Genomic DNA, 18368 nt, shown 5'->3' on the forward strand with positions numbered 1-18368 from the left:
CTGAATCATACGTAAGAATTCCTGTGGACTGCTTGTTAACTTAGGACACTACCTTATGTTTTGCTCTCTACATATTTTGCTAAATACTTCCCAATTATGTTTTGATCTAGTCTGAACTGCACCATGGAATATATCCATTTATTATTCTGTGGTTCTTCCTGGCTCTAAAATTCTATTTCATGATACCTTCCTTCCAAACTCTTCAGTTTGGAGCAACGTTTGTCTTGTGCTGGGTTTTGGTCACTTTTTTTATGCTCTAGCTACAAGATCAGGACCTCTCAGCTTGATGTCCATTGGGGTCTCTCAGGACACCCAATTCTGCCTAGCCCACAAGAGGGATTGTCTGTGGTTGTCTGGAATGATTACTTGTCTTTGTACTATCTCCACAATCATGCACCTCTATTCATACAGATTTCCAGAGAATTGAATAATCTGGGTGATGGGGAACTAGAATAAGGACTTGGAGGACCTTGTGTTTTGATTTCTAAATCTAGGAGAAAATGAAGGTCTGTAAAAATAAAGGAATGTCTATAGCTTCCTGGTTTGGGGGAGGGACCCCCTTGTTTTGTGTGAGAAAGAGAAAAAAATAAAAGAAGTGCTCAACTGCATCTAATTGGGAAACACTAGATCCTATTCCAGGGTTCTCAGTCAACAACTTTAATAGAATAATGATGTGCCAAAGGTAGGTCATAAGACATAATCCTAACCTTCTAGACAGTTGAAACTTTTCTGCAGATTTAAATCATGCAAGACATTAATAGATGAATAAGTGTTAGGGTTTAGGGCAAAAATATCTTTGAAAGTCAGAATAATTGGGGAGGACCTCATGATAGAACTGAGTGTTGAAGAAGAGGAAGGGCAGATCAGTCCCCACGGAGCAGGGAGTGGATCTGGCATATTTTGAGGACTTCGGTGCTATTGTTATGTTAGGCATCATTGAGGATGTGAAAGAGAGATTGCTTTCAAGAAGTTGGCCGACTTTTTGAGATCTCATACCATCAACAAGCTTTTAAGTAATACTTACTCTCTGCAAGAAACTGTCTCATGAACGTGGAATTTACAAAGCAAGGCAGATCTCTGCCCTCTGGGATGTCTGTGCACAAGATGACCATGAATGGATCACTATTTCCTGATGAAGATTAGCAAGATGCTATTTTGCTGTACTATGCATGGGAGGTAAGAAAGGAATATGTGATATGAACTCTCTTCCTTTAGCTGTTCAGGTAAAGGCTCATCAGAAAGGCAGACCAGAATGGGTTGTCGGGGTCCCTTCAGATGTAGAACAATTTTTCTTTCTTATGTAGAACACAACGCCATTTAGTGCTAGGTAATAACAGCAAAAATTCATGGGTTAAAAGTTTGGTTCAGCAGTTTCCCACATTCCATTTCCACCATTATCTGGACTTCTCAGAAATAGGCATGTGGACCCACTGCATCTTTTAAAAAGTAGGGACTCCTAGGAATAGTTTAAAAACAGCACCGAAGCATCACAATGAATGATTACCAAGTGGCTCATCTAAAGACTGAAACAGGAATCCCTTTTGAACCACCAGGCTGACACCTGTAACTGCATGGAAGGTTCCAACCTGCCTCTTCCATTCTTTTCCAGGATCACATAATCTTTCTTATCTTTGATCCATTTGCCCAGACTTTTCCCTTTTATCCAAAAAGATGACCTCCTTGGATCCTCACTCTTCTAGATTACAGCATGATTTCTTGAGGGGTGGCGGTGGTCTTGTCTTATGTCTCTTTTAGAATGTTTAAAAGTGTGCCAAGAATATAATAGCTGCTCAGGACATCTGGTGATTTTCTTGGGCCATAAGTGAGAGAAGCAATGCATTCTTTCCCTTATACTTTGCCATTTGCAGTTCCCCAACTGATGAACCTATTCCAACTACTGCTAATTTTTTTTGAAACAGGAACTGAAAACTCACTTCCTAAATGGCTTAGAATGTCCAATTTTTTTTCCTGAACCACTCTTGCAATTGGAATGGGCCAGCCTGCTCCTTACTCACTTTTCATACAAGGTTCTTACTCCACATTCCTGCACCAACCTGTAAGCCAATTTATAATTCCAATCACCTATTCTTTAGTAAGATGTTAAGTTATATAAATTAGTAAAACTTATCTAAAAGAGCAACTCCTAAATTTTGGACCAGATTCTTATTCAAGGAATAGGCTTTTTTTTTCTTTGCTTTGTTCTCTGTCAAACCTTTTTAAAGGGCAATGCAGTAAGGACAGGAACAGGTTGTTACTGGGTTCTAATTTTTTTCCATTACAATTAAAACATCATCTGTAAAATTTCTTAGCCCCTAGATGATAAGTAAGTGGAAAACCTTGTAATAACTCTAAACAATCCCTTTAGGGTTTATGATAGTGTTGTGGGGAAAAAAAAGTACAAGTATGCCCATTTTACAGATGTGTACACTACAGATTTCCCTCACCCTATGGATTTCTCCAACATTCTCCTAAACAAAATGGTATCTTAGCAGTTATCTCTGACACATATTGCTACCACAGCTAATTCTAAAGCTGCAGCACAACAAATCTGAAAAAAAAATTCTAATTTTTCTTTTAGCTTGAGATTACACAAATTCCAAGTCTAGGTTCTTCCAATTAATGATATAGGATCTGGACAAAGAAAACATGAACAATACATAGACTTATAGTTTAAATGAAGCTCTAATTCATCCAGGAGCCACAATCCTTAAGTTTTCAAGCCAGGATCTTTCCATCCAATAGTCTTGAAAAAGGCTAAATTGGTGAGGTAGAAAGCTCCCTCTCATCTTTATTATGCTCTTTGAAGTGAATGACAATAAAATGGCCCTCTCATTCAAGTTAAACCACTGCCCAAGCTGTTGTGATAGTTTCAGTCTTTTGACAACAAACATCAGGCTTTGGGGTGAAGGGGAGGTGTCAGCATTTGCCCTCAATTAGTGTGGATCCCATTGACTTTTAGGAGGCTGAGATGTGCCCAAGGATTACACTTGCACTCAGTTTCTCCTTTATATACTTGTTACATAGGAAATCTTGGTGTTACGAAAATGATTTATTCATTCCTCTCAAACATATTAACCACATACCCTTAGAAATAAACTTTTTGAAATATAAGTATACAAAAAAAATCTGTCATTAGATATATTTCCACAATATAGTTTTCTTCTCTGCTAGCAATGATATTAAATGACAGTGCAGATGCAGAACAGATTAATCAAAAATAATTGTTTTGCTTTCCACTTAATAACTGAATAAAGATTGTGAAAAAATGCTGAATGTGTAAAAATTCCTGACCTGAATTTCAAATGCATATTTTACTATATAACTAAAAGCATTTTAAAGCTCTAGGCATTTACTATTTTATTCTGTACCTGCAGCCTACTCATCTGCTTTTTTTGCATATGGAATAGAGATTTAAAACACAATTTTAGTGACAGTAGCATCCAAGTTGCTACAAGAAGGCACAAATGCTTAGGAGGCAAGGACAGGCACTATGTGAAAGAAAAAAAAAAAAGAACCCAGAGCTCAGTCTTAGAGGAAGGAGGATCAAGCTCCACAGCTACAAAGCCAGAGACTGTACTAGGGGTTAGGAAAACCCTGTTTTTTCTTTTGTTTTTTTCTCTCCCAAACAGCTTTCTTTAGCATAGTGACCTGCAGGGAATAGGAGCAGGACCAAGATGAGGAGATAAAACTCAAATGAAGAAAGGAAATGGCAGATTAGGCCAGAGCAGTCTCTCTTCTCCCCATTCCCTAACTATTCAATATTTCAGAGATTTCCCTGGTCCTTGCCTTTATACTCCTTTATCTTCCCTGTCCCCTCGCTGGGGAATGATCATTCAAGTAGTCAAAGCAAGCAATAGGAAGGAAGAAAAAAAAATGAAGGACTGAATTGGATTTTTTTTTTATACAGATAGAATTTATAAGCACAAAATTAAGGTACTTATTTCAATTTGTCATCTACTTTTTCTGCCTTGTTGATTTTATATTCTCTACATAGGATAAGTACTCAGCAATAACCAGTGCTTCATCTTCTAGAGTTGAGTCAAGATAATCTTCTTCATGTTCTGGAATATCACCCAAGATTTCATTCACTGCCTCTGTTTCCATATCTTCATCTGTTGAGGCACTAGAAGTACCTAAAATAAAATAACAAAAAGGGATAAAAGAAGAAAAAAAATTAAACAAATAATGGTTTGTCCAAGTCAGTTTTAGTGTATGTCTTCTGCTAATCAAATATTCTCTCAAGTAATTAATTACAATGCAAAATCAATAGGACAGGTACAGACTTCCCCATCTGTAGCTTCTATTTCCAAATATGCCAAAGTCATACTATCATTCTCCTTTTTCCCCCTACTTAGGAGGCAGACCATCCTCTTACCAGCAGAATCTGAAGGGGATTTTGTTGATGAAGTTGAAGAAGAATCTTCCGATGGTATTTGTAAGTCAGGGGGAAGAGTTCCTCCGTTATGAGCAAGTGTCTGAGCAGCCAGTTGAACATTTCCTCTAAATACTCTGAGGGCTATCTTGGCTGTCTCAGCTTCAAAACCCATATATACCAACTAAAACAGAAAAAAGGAAATTACAGATGTTGACTAAGACCCTCAGATAGTATAAGAAACCGGAGGTTGCTGGAGCACTTGCATCATTCAGCAACGCAGGCAATCTCCAGGCTTATTTTTTAAAATTTAACTTGTGAAACCTTTTGTTCTTTATGATAAATCTTTCCTGATTTTCCCCTAGGATCCATCTCCTCCTCCCCCCAAATGAACACTCTGCTGTAAGAATGAAAAAAGTAGACCAAAACTAGCCAATAGAACAACATAATCTGACAGACTGTACAACATTCTATAACATAGGCTTCATTTCCTTATATTAAGATTAAGAAAATAGGTTTCATCAGGTCTTCTCTGAGACCACAACTGACTAATCTTAGGCTTCTTTTAAAGAGAAATTTTTAAAAAATCACATCATGAACATCAAAATGTCCCCAAATCACTTCTAAATTCTATGAGTCTAACTCCATGCAACTTAAGTGGTGAGTACATTTGAATCAAGCATCTTAATTTCCCTTAGGAATAGGAGTTTTATCGTTGCCTTTGGTTTTGATTTATCTAAAGAACACCTTGAGCCCGCTGTAGAAAAGGTACCATGCAAATATAGTAATATTTGTACTTAACTAAGTACTAAAAATATGCTAGTTGCTTCCTTAAGTCAATGTGTACAAGAGAGGTTAAAATCATAAGTTGCTCCCTTGGTTTCCTCCTGCCAACAATATACTTCTCAGTTTCTTATCCTGACTAACCCAAGACAAGAGGTCAAAACAGCAGAAGGCATTGTGTCTCTATCTTAAGCCCTATTCCTATGATGTTTTGAGGTAAACAAAGGCATTAACACTCACCTTATCAACATTTTCTTGAGAAACATGTTCCTGGTTGTTGCTAGTCTCAGGATCTGCATCATTTAGCCACCACATCTGAGGATTACTAAGAAGAATCTAAAATACAAGAGTGACAAGCTTTGAATCCATATGGAATTCAAATGAACATTTCCCCACTCCAGTTCTTATGCAGAAATCAAAATCTAGAATAAGCTACCTTTATAATAAGCCCTAGGCAATATAGGCTTATTCATTCTAATCTGCTTTTCAAAAAACTTTATCCAGTCTACCTTTAAAGTGTCAAATACTAAGGATGCCTACATTTTGTAACTCGCTGCAATACACAAAGTGCTCCAGTTTCCAATAGCTTATAGGGAGATTTTTGTTTGTTAAATAAATTTCTGATTTGGAAAGTTTTGTCCATCATGCTTGAAGAGCAATAAAATGACAGTGTGATATTTAGGTCAATGTATACCTTATACCTGGCTATGGCTGATCATACCATTATGAATTTGGAAGGTTCTACCACAGGTCAGGAACAAATAGTCCACATGGACATTTGGAAAGAAGACCTCTCTAATTTTGCACATCCCATATTTTATTTCTTTTGAGCTATCATTATGCTGGACAGTCCTGTAACGTTATCTCCTGTGTCTCACAATCGATACCAAAGCTCTTCAGAGTGACCTTGAAAGTGTCCTTGCAATGCTTCTTCAGACCACCATGTGAGCATCTGCCTTGTGTGAGTTTTCCATAAAATAGTCTTTTAGGCAAACATACATTTGACATTTGAACAATATGGTCAGCCCATCAGGGTTGGGCTCTCTGTAGTAATTTGAATGCTTGACAATTCAGCTCAAGAAAGGACCTCAGTATCCAATACCTTATTTTGCCAGATGATCTTCAGAATCTTCCTAAGACAATTCAAATGGAAGCAGTTCAATCTTCTGGCATGGTACTAGTAGATGGAGGACAGCACAATGGCTCTGGAGACCTTTAATTTGTTAGGCCACCTAATATCTCTTCTTTTCCACATATTCTTTTTAAGCTTTTCAAATACTGAGCTAGCTCTGGCAATGTGTACATAGAGCTCTTTTATGTGTAAATCCCTGGAAAGTATACTGTCAGCATAAGTGAATTTATCCACAGCATTATATATTCTGCCATTTATTTTAATTAATGGTACTAGTTGGTAGAGAACTTCTGTATTCTTAGTGTTGATTGTTAGGCCAAAATTAGCACAAGCAGCAGAGAATCGATCTGTACTTTGTTGCATCTCACCCTCAGAAGCTGCACTGAGCCAAGAATCATAGGCAAACAAAAAGTTGTATCCCAACTCTCCCTCTATTTTAATCTTGACTTATAGCCTTTTCAAGTTAATCTATCATCAGTGTAGTAGCTAACCTTGATGCCATTTTCATCCTCATTGAAAGTATCCAACAACATCGCTGAAAACAACATGCTAAAAAGCATGGGAGTAAGCATACAGCCCTGCTTTACTCCACTGGTAACTGGAAAAGTGCAAAAGCATCATCCATTATCCAGAACCTGGGTAAGCATGTCATCATGAAACTAGTATATAAAACTGATGGACTTCTCTAGGCAACCATATTTTGCCATGATCATCTACAAGCTCTTATGACTAATAGTATCAAAGACTTTGGTTAAATCAACAAATATTGTGTACAGAACTCTGTTCTGTTAAAAAATATATCATTAGTCTTTTAATTGTACATCTTGCTAATCTTAAGGTACTCCTGATTTCTTTATTCTGTTCTAGAGGCAAGAAAGATAGAAGAGGAGATGGGTTTCTTGACTGAGTATAAGGCTAGGGAAAGAAAGAAATGGGCACTGGAAGTTTAAGCTTTGTTTGGACGGTGGGGAAAGGAGGAAGACTATTTGCTTGCAAACACTAAAATAAACACCAAATGAGAAATAAAGATCATAGAAAAATTTAAAACCTCAAGAGTGATCTTGGGTGATCTCCAGGTCCTGGTGGCCAAATGTCCTTCAACAGTATAGGCCACATAGGATGGATGAATCCTTCCACTAACCTTGAGTGCTTCATCCAGATTTCCTCTTGCCTGGTGGAGAGCTTCTTTTGCAGCATGAGCTGAGTAGCCCATTCCTTTCAAAGAGTTTATGTTATCCAGTCGTCTTTTTCTCTTTTCTTTTTCCTCTTTCTTTATTTGGGCAATTTCCTTACGGAGACAAGTCAAGCACAATGAAGTTACAGTGACTGATAAATGTTCAATAACACATATGCCTAGTATACTGGGCACTGAGCTCAACTGCGTCCCTATACCTGAGTCCTCTCTATTCTCAGCACACAACCTCAAAAAATATAGATTTCCTATATATCTACTAAGTGTTCCAGAAATGCTCATTATGAGTAGCTTCACATGAATATACATTCCAAAATTTGAAAAATCTTATTCTACTTCCTTTATGTAGGAGGGATTGAGGGAAGGAAGAAGAAAAGGGAATACCGGATATAAAGAGAATGGATGCTTCAAGATCATATAATAAGAACCACTATTTAAATGTTTGTCATTCAACAGATAATCCTCACCAAATCTCCCTATTACAGGCTTTGCCACCAGTGTAACAAATAATTGAAATCATAAAGAAATTGTCCTTATCTTTTTCTTTCACAAGAGCAGACTGGATAACTGGGATCTTAGGAGATTTCCTATGAAGTTTTCTAAATCCATATTCTATAATATAAATCTATAATTTAGGCACCCCCTAAGTTGCCTGGCAATATAAAACAAACAAAAGCAGAGTAGTGTAAACTTTTCTTTACCTAATCTCAATCCAGCCATGTTGAAGTAATAGGCCTATTCTGTATTGCTCTAGAGAACAGAATCAGGACTTGTTACTGAAATAAATGCAACTATGAATATGAAACAATTCAATTTAAAAATATTTTTTCATGTTCTGTTCTAATAATACAATGCAATGAATATCTAATGGAAAAGTATAAAACTTTTCCATTCTTCTGAAGCCAGGAAACTTATGTCAAATGGGATAAACACTCTTCTTTAATATTGATGTGAGGTATACCACTGGTTTAGTCTTAGTCTCACTACCTGTTCAAAGAACAGAGCACAGATCTTTGACATATGATAGGAGAATGTTAAAGTACCTCTCTTCGGTTGGTAATATGGGTGGCAGCATGATCTACATTCCCATCACAAGCTCTCAAACCAAGTCGAGCTTCCTGAGCAGTAAATCCCAACTGTAACAAACTGTGAACTTTTAGAGGATCTATAGACAGCTCTTCATAGAGTTGCTGTGCCTATCAATGGGGGAAAAACAAAATAATCAGATGAGTGTAAGTTTAACACAAATTTAAGGTCAAAAAGAAATGAGGCTACAGAGCTAAAATCAACTGGGCTATATGCATGCCAGAACTGGAAATGTCATTGATATATTTTGAGTACCTAATATGTGCAGAGCACTATATTGGGCACCATGGGGAGTTAACAACAGAAACTTAAGATGCTGTACTTGCTCTCATAAGCTTATGACAGAAGAAAAATAAGTTGTGCTTGTCAGATATATGTAACTCACAAATAACAAATATATAGTCAGTCATGAGCAATCGTATTCTAGTTCTTCCCGCCATGCATTTTCAATCTCATTTCCCACAGCTTTTCCAAATCTTTTCTTCTCTCAACAACACACTCCAACCTCACTTCCTAAATGAACAGCTAATCTATGTCATCAAGAAGATTGAAGCCATCTGATGTTTTTTCAGCTCCTATCCTCAATTCCTTAAATCTTTAGCATCATCTCCTACTGTCCCATACTTCTCTCAAGTCACAGAAGAGGAGATATCCCCAGAAAAAAACTAATTCTTTCACTTGCACCCTTAATCCCATTTCCTTCCCACTTTCTCCAGAGTGACATCAACTTCATCCTTTCACTCACACATCTTTAAGATCTTCTTAATTAATTTCCATCTGTGCACTAATATGCTCAAGCTTCCCTAAATCTAGGGGGGAAAGTCTTTGCTTGTGAAGCCCATCCATTTCCCATTCCATCTCTGCTCTTCAATGCTAAGCCTTCTTGAAAATAATTCACATTTATATACCACTTGGTTTGCAAAACTTTCCTTCTTCCAAGTAGGCAAAAAGAGTACTATTATTTCCACTGTATAGATGAGAAAATGGAAGCTCTGAGAAGTTACGTGATTTCTCTGTGTTCATAGAGCCAGTGATTGAAGCAGTATTTGAACCTAAGTCTATCTTCTGACCAACTCCAGCATTTTTACAACTATACCTAAGTGCCTAAATTTACCTGCACAATATATCTCTATTTCTTCTCTACCTAGTCTCTCATCAAGCTCTTGTAATTGGGCCTGTCTCCACACCACCTAAGTCTATTAAAAATTCTCTTAAGTCACCAATGGTGTCCTCCTTGACAAATCCAATGGATCTTCCCCAATCCTTATGCTCCCTCAACTCTACTGTAGTAATGTCTCCTCCCTCACCGCTCACATCAGTTGCTATATTCTAATGATATCACTCTCATTTATCCTCTCACTGTTACCACTCTAATTTGGGATCTTATTACCAACCACTTAGACTGTTGATAAAACCTCTTTATAGATCTCTTCATTCCTATTCTCTCCAATCTATTCATCACACTTACTATAGCAATAATAATTTTGTAGATCTGTCATGTCACTCCCCTATTTAAAAATCCTTGGTAGCTTCCCACTGCTTCTTATGCCCTTGTCTACAATCAAGGCTCTCCACAAAAAAACCCTTTCTTTTCATCTTCTCATTATTTCCTTTCATGCATTCTGCCTTAGAATAGCCAGCCCTCTTCTCTACCCCCAGTTCTATACTCTGCATGCCATATGTCTCTGTCCATGCCTGTGCTCAAGCTCTTTCTTCCTCCCAAAATTCCTTTCCTCCTAATCATCTCCTATAAAATTTTAAAGTCTAAATCTAGTGTCACTTTTCCTAGGAAGTCTGTCAAGCTCCCCCAAGTTGTTAATGACCTTACTTCTCAGACCTAAATAAAACTTTGGTTTGTAACTCTGTAATGCAATTAAAACTTTACCATTATATTTCCACTATACACATCATATCTTTTCACCCTACAAGTCTTTAAGTTTCCTTAATATAGTCTAATGTTTATTGGCAAAACAAATAGTAGCTACAATGTGTTTCTCATCTTACCTTATTGAGATATTCAGAAGCCTCCTCCCCATTACCACTATGATAGTTTCTTATTCCTTGAAGCAAGTAAAGTCTTAAAAATAGTACCTTTTCTCTCCCATAACTTCCCTGAGGAGAAAAGAAATATATCCCAAAGTTAAAATTACCTTAATTCTACTACTAGACATGTTAATACTTCCATTTTTCTTCTATATCAGCAAGAAACAAAATTAATTTAAATATAGGTAACTCTGCTATCTCATATGAATCAGATTTAATAGGAAAGAAATAAAGATAGAAAGAACTGGGAATCAAAAGACTAAGATTCCACTCTAAGTCTGCCATCAGCTAGTTATCTTGAGAAAACCTTAATCTCCTTCTATCTGTTTCCTCATAAAATGGAACACAAATGAAGCTAGACTAGATTGAAGCACAAATTAGTTTTGCCTCTGGGAGACACCCAAAAAGTTTGGAAGCCAAATGAACTAAAGGAAGAAAGCAAAATGGGATGGGGAAAGAGAAGCTGCATATTGTTGGTGTTGGTGAGGCGCTGGGGCTCAACTTAAAGATAAAGACTATGTTAGGATCACAGAAGGATACTTGAAAAGTTTGGAAGAATGCTCTGGAAAAGCTCAAATATCCATTCTGGGCATTTCTTAGGCTAAAAACATGGCTCAGAAACGAGATCTTTTAGGTCTAACTCCCACCTCCTTCTCTTCTATCCTTTACATTCAAGGAACAGAGCTAAGACAAACATAGTAAAGATTTAGAAGCACACAAAGCCTTTAGGTGAACTAGACAAACCAGAATAGTCTATAACCTTTTCTTTTAGGGATGACAAGGTCCTTAAAGACCACGTAGTATAACTTCTAATTCTACCCTCCTCCCACTCTCCAGAGAGAAACTAAATAAATTAAATTAAAATTAAAATTGTTAATAGCAGAGCTGAGAGACAAACTCAGATGCTCTGATCCAGAACCAGTGTTCTTCCCACTACACTATGGAGTCTTTCAAGCTGCTAAGATGCACAAGCTCTATTTTCTAGTCTTACTGCTATTTTTATGAGACAAAAAGACTTACAGAGTATGACTGCTGTCTCCAACTATCTAAAGGACAGTCATGTTAAAGAGGAATTAAATTTATACAGTTCCAGAGGGGAAAAGTTAAGACTAATAGGTATTCAGTATATGGAACCAGAGCTTTATAAGCAAGAACAAATTAGAACTAGCTAAAATGTAATGGGCTGCCTTATTAAGTAATGAATATTCTTTCCCTGAAGCCATTCAAGCAAAAGCTAGCCAATTTGTTAGAAATACCATAAAAAGGCTTCATGCAATAGTTAGGTTAGCTTAGAAGACCATTAAGATTCCTTTCAAATCTGAAATACTGTAACCAACTGTAAGCCAGCAAGACCTAATGGAAAGGATACTATATCAACAGTAAAGAGACTAAGGTTTGAGTCCCAGTTCAGATGTTTACTAGCTGTGTGACCACAGGCATTATCTTAAAAAAGGAAAGTCTAGTTCCTGGGTCACTGAGTTTCATGGATCTAAACAGCACTGCACAGGAATTAAGGATTAAAAAAAACCCCAAACCTCCACAAGTGCAATATATTGTTAACATTTAAAAATATATTTTCAAATGTAGGTTGCCCATCTATAAAATGGAGCTAATAATCCTTCCACTACCTACTTCACAGGATTGTTATGAGGAAAACACTTTGTAAAAGTTAAGAAGCTTTGTAAATGTGAGCTACTATATAAATAAAAGTTGTTATAATAAAATAATATTCCTTGAAGTGAAGAAGTAGTAAAGGTTAGAACCCAAATACTCTCCTTTTGCAAGTATACAGGAAAATAGGGAAAAGAATCCAAATTTAGGAATTATAGAATGGGACAGAAAATTCTAAGCAATATCCTAGAAAGTAAATGAATTTGTCTTAGAAAAAAATTAAGCCAATAAATTCCAGAAAATAGTTAAGGGGGAATGACACATATAAACTACAGAAGTTACATGTTTCTTGTTAAAAGTAATTGCAAAAGTGATCCCAGAGTCACATAATTGTGAATATCCCAAATCTGAGTTCTGTACAGACATTAACAAAGCCCAAAGACCCCACACATGCAAGATATTTTAAAAATAATTTTCAAGTGCAGTATGAAATCACAAAAAACTACAACCTACCTATCATGAAGCACTTTTGAGCTAGTATAGACATGGCCTGAATTATGCAGATACACAAATTCTGTATCCAGACCTAACAACATGCAATATAATTCCAAACAAACCATAGTTCAAATCAACATACTTTTATATGGACTAGTCTTTGGTGGTTTTCCCCGTAGCAGTTTTTAAAGCATTTCTGGGCCATATTTAGCTTTCTTTCGGCATCATCAAGGCATTCCAGCTGTCCCAGACGGAAGTAACACCACACTATATCCAGCTGAAGCACTGCATAATTATCTACTGTATCCAACAGTTCTCTGCAACATTCACTGTAAAAAAGAAAGTAAATCTCACTCATCTATTTTATGAAAATTTTCATTATCAAGTTTTACAGAATGTTTCTTCCTATATTAAGACAGAAAGCAAGTGCAAAAAAGCAAGTTTATGTGCCTTCTATTGTGTTTGTGAGACGGTATGTTTTACAGTGAAGTTCTCAATTATTACAGTGTAATTCTATTCCTTATCCAAAGCATCCAGATCAATTGGGGCTGCAGGATGAACGGGAAAGCAGAGTTGGATTAGTAAAAGGGTGCCAATAATCTCTTGAATAAAGATTTCTGCCTAAGCTTTCTTCTTGTACCTAAGTCTATCTAATTGAGCTCCACAGTTAATTCTCTGGTATCATTAAAGACTTCCTCTGGTACCATCAAACCACTATAGAAGTAGAAGTTAGAGACCATAGATTTAAAGGAATGAATCTGATGATATATTGGGAGAAGATATAGGTTAAAGATAGAGACTTGTGATCAGAAAAGAACCTTAGGAAAAAATGTATAGTCCAAATGCCCATTCTATAGCTGAGAATACAAAAACAAGTGAAATGATTTATTCAAGATAATAAGACAGTAGAAATAGAGGTAGAAATGGAATAGTGGTAGTTTAGTCTAACTAAAAATCTGGTGTTCTTTCCCTTAAACCATGCTTGTCTTTAATATTCTACTTCTGATAGAAAAATATTGTGATCTAAAAAGTATTTATTTTCAGTTTAGAAGCATCAGAATTTAAGAATATCTCAAAGGACTGAGCTGTATTGAGTGATACAGTACATTTATTTTTTTAATCCATAAGGCAAAGAAAATAAGAGACAGAAGGATAAAAATTTATATTTCAAAGTAAAATCATTATATCTTTTCATCAATTGATGTACCTTTTTCTTTCTTTCTTTCTTTTTGGCAAGGCAATTGGAGTTAAGTGACTTGCCTGAGGTACACAGCTAGTCATTGTTAAATATCTGAGGTCAGATTTGAAGTCAGGTTCTTCTGACTTCAAAGTTGGTATTTTATCCACTTCATTATCTAGTAGTCTCAATGTGCCTGGTCTTTCTAGTGTTATGTAGTTACTAAATTAAAATTTATAATGCAAATCTAGGCTACTGGTCAGAATTTTTTCTTCAATATTCAAACTATTATGTTTGTTTCAAATTTTAATATATCTTCTTTTAACCTAATACTCTATTTTATTGAAGCTTTTTTATTTTCAAAACAATGCAAGGATAATTTTTTATCACTAACCCTTGCAAAATCTTGTGTCCCAATTTCCTCCCTTCCCCTCAACCCCTCTCCTAGATGGCAAGTAAATCTAATATATGTTAAACATGGTAAAAATATATGTAAATCCAATATAAGCATAAGTATTTATACAATTATCTTGCTGCACAAGAAGAATCAGATCAAAAAGTAAAAAAAAAAAAAAAATGAGAAGGAAAATAAAATTCAAGCAAACAACAATAAAAGAAGTGAAAATCCTCTGTTGTGATCCACACTCAGTTCCCATAGTCCTCTCTCTGGATGTAGATAGTTCTCATCATCACAAGATTATTGGATCTCATTGTTGACGAGAACCATGTTCATCAGAATTGATCATGGTATAGTCTTGTTGTTGCCGTGTATAATGATCTCCTGGTTCTGCTCACTTCACTCACTTCAGTTCACATAAGCCTCTCCAGGCCTCTCTGAAATCATCCTGCTGGTCATTTCTTATAGAAAAATAATATCCCTTAACATTCATATACCATAATGTATTCAGCCATTCTCCAAGTGATGGGCAGCCACTCAGTTTCCAGTTTCTTGCCACTATAAAAAGGGCTTCCACAAACATTTTTGCACATGCTAGCAGCACCTATTTATTAAAGATTTCCTCTCATTTTCTGTACCAAAATCTATTCTCGGGAAATAATTTTGTGACTATGATTTACATCTTCCATTTATGAAGTACTTATTATGTGTCAAGCATCGTGCTAGGCATTGGGGATACAAAGACAATTACTTAAATGTAATGTCCAGGCTAACTTTCTGGAGGGCCTTGGGACCAGTCTTGGTCTCAGCAGAATAATCACCATAAGAACAGTAAGGAATAAAGTTCAAAGTCTTTATTATCTCTTTTACAATCTGTCTCCTTCTCCTGAGGCTGGGCTAACTTTCTGGGGGATCTTCAGATGGGCTTTGTCTTAGTGGAGAAGTGAAGAACACAGCACAGTCTCCACGAGGGGCTTTACCTTCAAGTCTGTCCTCCAGTCTCCAGTCCTCTGTCTTCTCTATCTGAGTCTGTCTTCCCTCCCAGTTCTCCTAACTCTTTATACTCTATTATAAGTACATCATCATAGGTGTCAATCTTGTAGAATAGATGTCAACTTGTAGAACTACACTAAGTACTAAGTATATGTAAACTAGAGAATCATTATCTCAATTCCACTGAGTTAACACCTTGTTCTAAGATTACTTGTTTCAGGTATACTTGGCCTTCTACAACTCAACATACTTAAATTATCTGCAATTAAACTAACCAGCTTAATGTAAATCGAACCAATTCTGTTGTCTTTAGTACTGGTTTTTCTTGTCTCCTTTGGAAAGACCTCAAATTTATTAAGCACTTACAGCATGCCACTCATTTTTGCCTTTGATCAGTAATTGCTATTGACCATGTAATCCTGTTCTCTCTTTGATACTTGCAAAAACATTCTCATTTGTGACAATAGTGTGAAAATAAAATAATACTTTGAAATGTTTACCCCAACTGATAAAACATAGCTGTAAAGGGAAACATTTAAAAGAAATGGTTCATCCTACCCAGAAGGACTTTTGATGCTCCCAGATACTTCTCTGATAGATCCGACATTTCCTTTCCTCCTCAGTCTTTTTACTGATTATTCTTCTCCTAATTCCCAGGAAGTTGCTGTTTTAAGTTGAGCCCCCACTACACAACTTATACCAAACTGCAGGCTGGAAGAATCAATATTAAGCATATATTTAGATAGAGCTAGAAGGAACAACTAGTCCAACTCTCCCACTTTTCTGAGGAGGAAACAGACCTTAAGATGAATGATCACTCCACAATTCTACAGGCTAAGTAAGCAGTAATTAGGATTTGAACCCATGTCCCCAGACTCCAAATCTAATGATCTTTCTACCACAGTATATTGTTTTTTGAGACTGCTGGAGACGTATTTTAAGTTGTTAAAGCAGTGTGGTTCTATAGTTCCAAGCTTAGAATATAAGCTCCTTAAGGGTAGGAATTGTCTCATTTTTATTTTATTTATATTCTCAGTGCTTAGCATAGTGTCTGGCACAGAGGAGACTTTTTTGACTCCAATCAAAAGCTATCTGTATCATGGGGTTACTAGTCAATCTGTCAACAAGTAATCACTACTTTATGTAAAGATTGAACTAGATGGCCTCAGAACTGCTATCCATATCCTTTCATATTAATCATCCAAAGCTTTTTAAATCAGATCTAAATGAAAATCCTTCAATAATTTTTATAAAAATTATTTCAAGGGGTTCAAAAATGAGCTCTGAGATCCATTCTAAAGCCAAACACCTAAGATTTAAAGCCTATTATTTTGGATCAGCCACTTGTGTTTTCTCATACTGAATAAAAGGAAGCTGTCAGAACAAATGAGTAATCATTTGTATCCCTCTATGTAACCCTAATCCTAATGCTTCAGTATAAATTAAGGAAACAAAGTTTAGTGGTCAGGGAACAGGGATACCTATGTCTTCTCACTCTGCCCCCAAAACTGCTAAACAAATCACTTAACCTTTTAGTGCCTCAATTTCTCCAATTGTAAAATGAAACTGGTAACATTCCAACCCGCTCTCTCATATATTAAAGACAAAAGGGGCACAGATGCTAGGATACATAGCTAGGAGAGAACTTGGGAAATCACCCCCTCCTCTTCCCTGCCATGTAAGGGCACTGAAAAACTGAGAAACTCTAGATACATAAACTGAAATCCAAAAGTAAAATGGGGTCTCCCTATGGCCTTCACAGAAAGAATGAAAGATCTTTTGTTGCATATGTTGAAGAGTATTCTTCTTCAGGTAGGGATTGAACTAGCTGTCCTCTAAAGGTCATTTCAACATGAACATTTTAGGATTCTATGAATGTATATAGATAGCTATTAGCTAAGACAGAAATAAGGTAATTTGAGGGGAGAAATCACTAACATCTAGATAGGGAGAAGTGGGCAATCACAAAAGGTCTCATGGAGAAAGGAAATGAAGGATTATAAGAGGCAAAAGGCTGCAAGGAATACAATTAAGACAGAGGGGGGCAGACAGTACAGGGCATAAAGCTGGGAGATGATGTGTCCTGTATGAGGAACAGTATAAAAAACCGTGCATAATTAAACTATTGATAATTTATTAGAGATAATTTATTAAGGGATGATGTGTGTTCAGACCTGCACTTTAGGAAAATCATGTTGGCAGCTATGTGAAGGATGGATTAGAGTTGGGAAAGACTTGAAGAAGGGAGGACAATTTAAAAAGCTCTTGAAAATGAGAGAGAGCCTTCCAGGGGTGGAGCCAAGAGACTTCCAGGGAAGGAGCCAAGATGGCAAAGAGGATACACATTTCTTTCTGATCTTCTCCTACAACCCTCAGAACAATTAACAAATCCAGCCTCTGAATTAGCTCTGGACCATCAGCAGAACCCACAAATATTGGAAGTGCAACAAATTATAAGCAAAATATAATTTCAAAGATCACCAGAAAAGGTCTGTGTCAAGAATAGCAGGCTGAGCACAAATACCAGCGCAGACAGTGGTGGGACTCCATGTGGTGGAGAATCTACAGGGAAGACTCTACCACAGTGTTGGCTACTCTGCCCTGGCTGCAAGCCAGTAGATCAGTAGAGAAGTTATAAAACACAAAACAAACACAAAGGTCAATAGTGAACCTCGAAACTCCAGAATCTCACAGGACTTGGCCATGCCCACCCAGCACCGGGAATGAGTCAGCACTGACCCAGTGTAGCCATGGCGGCTTGTAGAGGAAGCTTGGAAAACCTCCCCCCACTAAAAGCAGACCTTAACTTTTAAAAAAATAAGTAAAAAAGCAAAGCGAACTCTGACTATAAACAGTTTTTATGGTGAAAGAGAAGAACAGATTTCAAATGCTGAGGAGACTAAAGGCTGATTGTCTCCAGATAAAGCCCCTAAAGGCGATATAATCTGATCCCCTTCACACAAGACTCTCCTAGAAGAAATTCAAAAGGATCTTAAAAGGGAGCTAGAAGAAAAATAGGGAAAGGAAATGGAAACTTTGCAAGAAGGTTTGGAAAAGACATATACCTCATTAAAAGATAAATCTGAT

At 36.6% G+C, this 18368-nt stretch overlaps 1 protein-coding gene across 4 annotated transcripts in view; it reads right to left on the reverse strand.

The window, feature by feature from the left end:
• Positions 1–3030: 3030 nt before the first annotated feature.
• NUB1 (negative regulator of ubiquitin like proteins 1) overlaps positions 3031–18368 on the reverse strand; it is a 46826-nt gene continuing 31488 nt past the window's right edge. For all 4 annotated transcript variants that reach the window (XM_052000999.1, XM_052001002.1, XM_052001001.1 and 1 more), the window contains exons 9-15: positions 12857–13043; positions 10570–10677; positions 8523–8675; positions 7429–7575; positions 5396–5491; positions 4376–4556; positions 3031–4133 (exon numbers count right to left, since the gene is read on the reverse strand). In XM_052000999.1, the coding sequence (XP_051856959.1) occupies positions 3955–4133; positions 4376–4556; positions 5396–5491; positions 7429–7575; positions 8523–8675; positions 10570–10677; positions 12857–13043 (1051 nt within the window). In that variant the 3' untranslated portion in view covers positions 3031–3954. The remainder of the gene's footprint in view (positions 4134–4375; positions 4557–5395; positions 5492–7428; positions 7576–8522; positions 8676–10569; positions 10678–12856; positions 13044–18368) is intronic.

Source organism: Antechinus flavipes, chromosome 5 (assembly GCF_016432865.1).
Source record: "Antechinus flavipes isolate AdamAnt ecotype Samford, QLD, Australia chromosome 5, AdamAnt_v2, whole genome shotgun sequence".
Classification (NCBI taxonomy): Eukaryota; Metazoa; Chordata; class Mammalia; order Dasyuromorphia; family Dasyuridae; genus Antechinus; species Antechinus flavipes.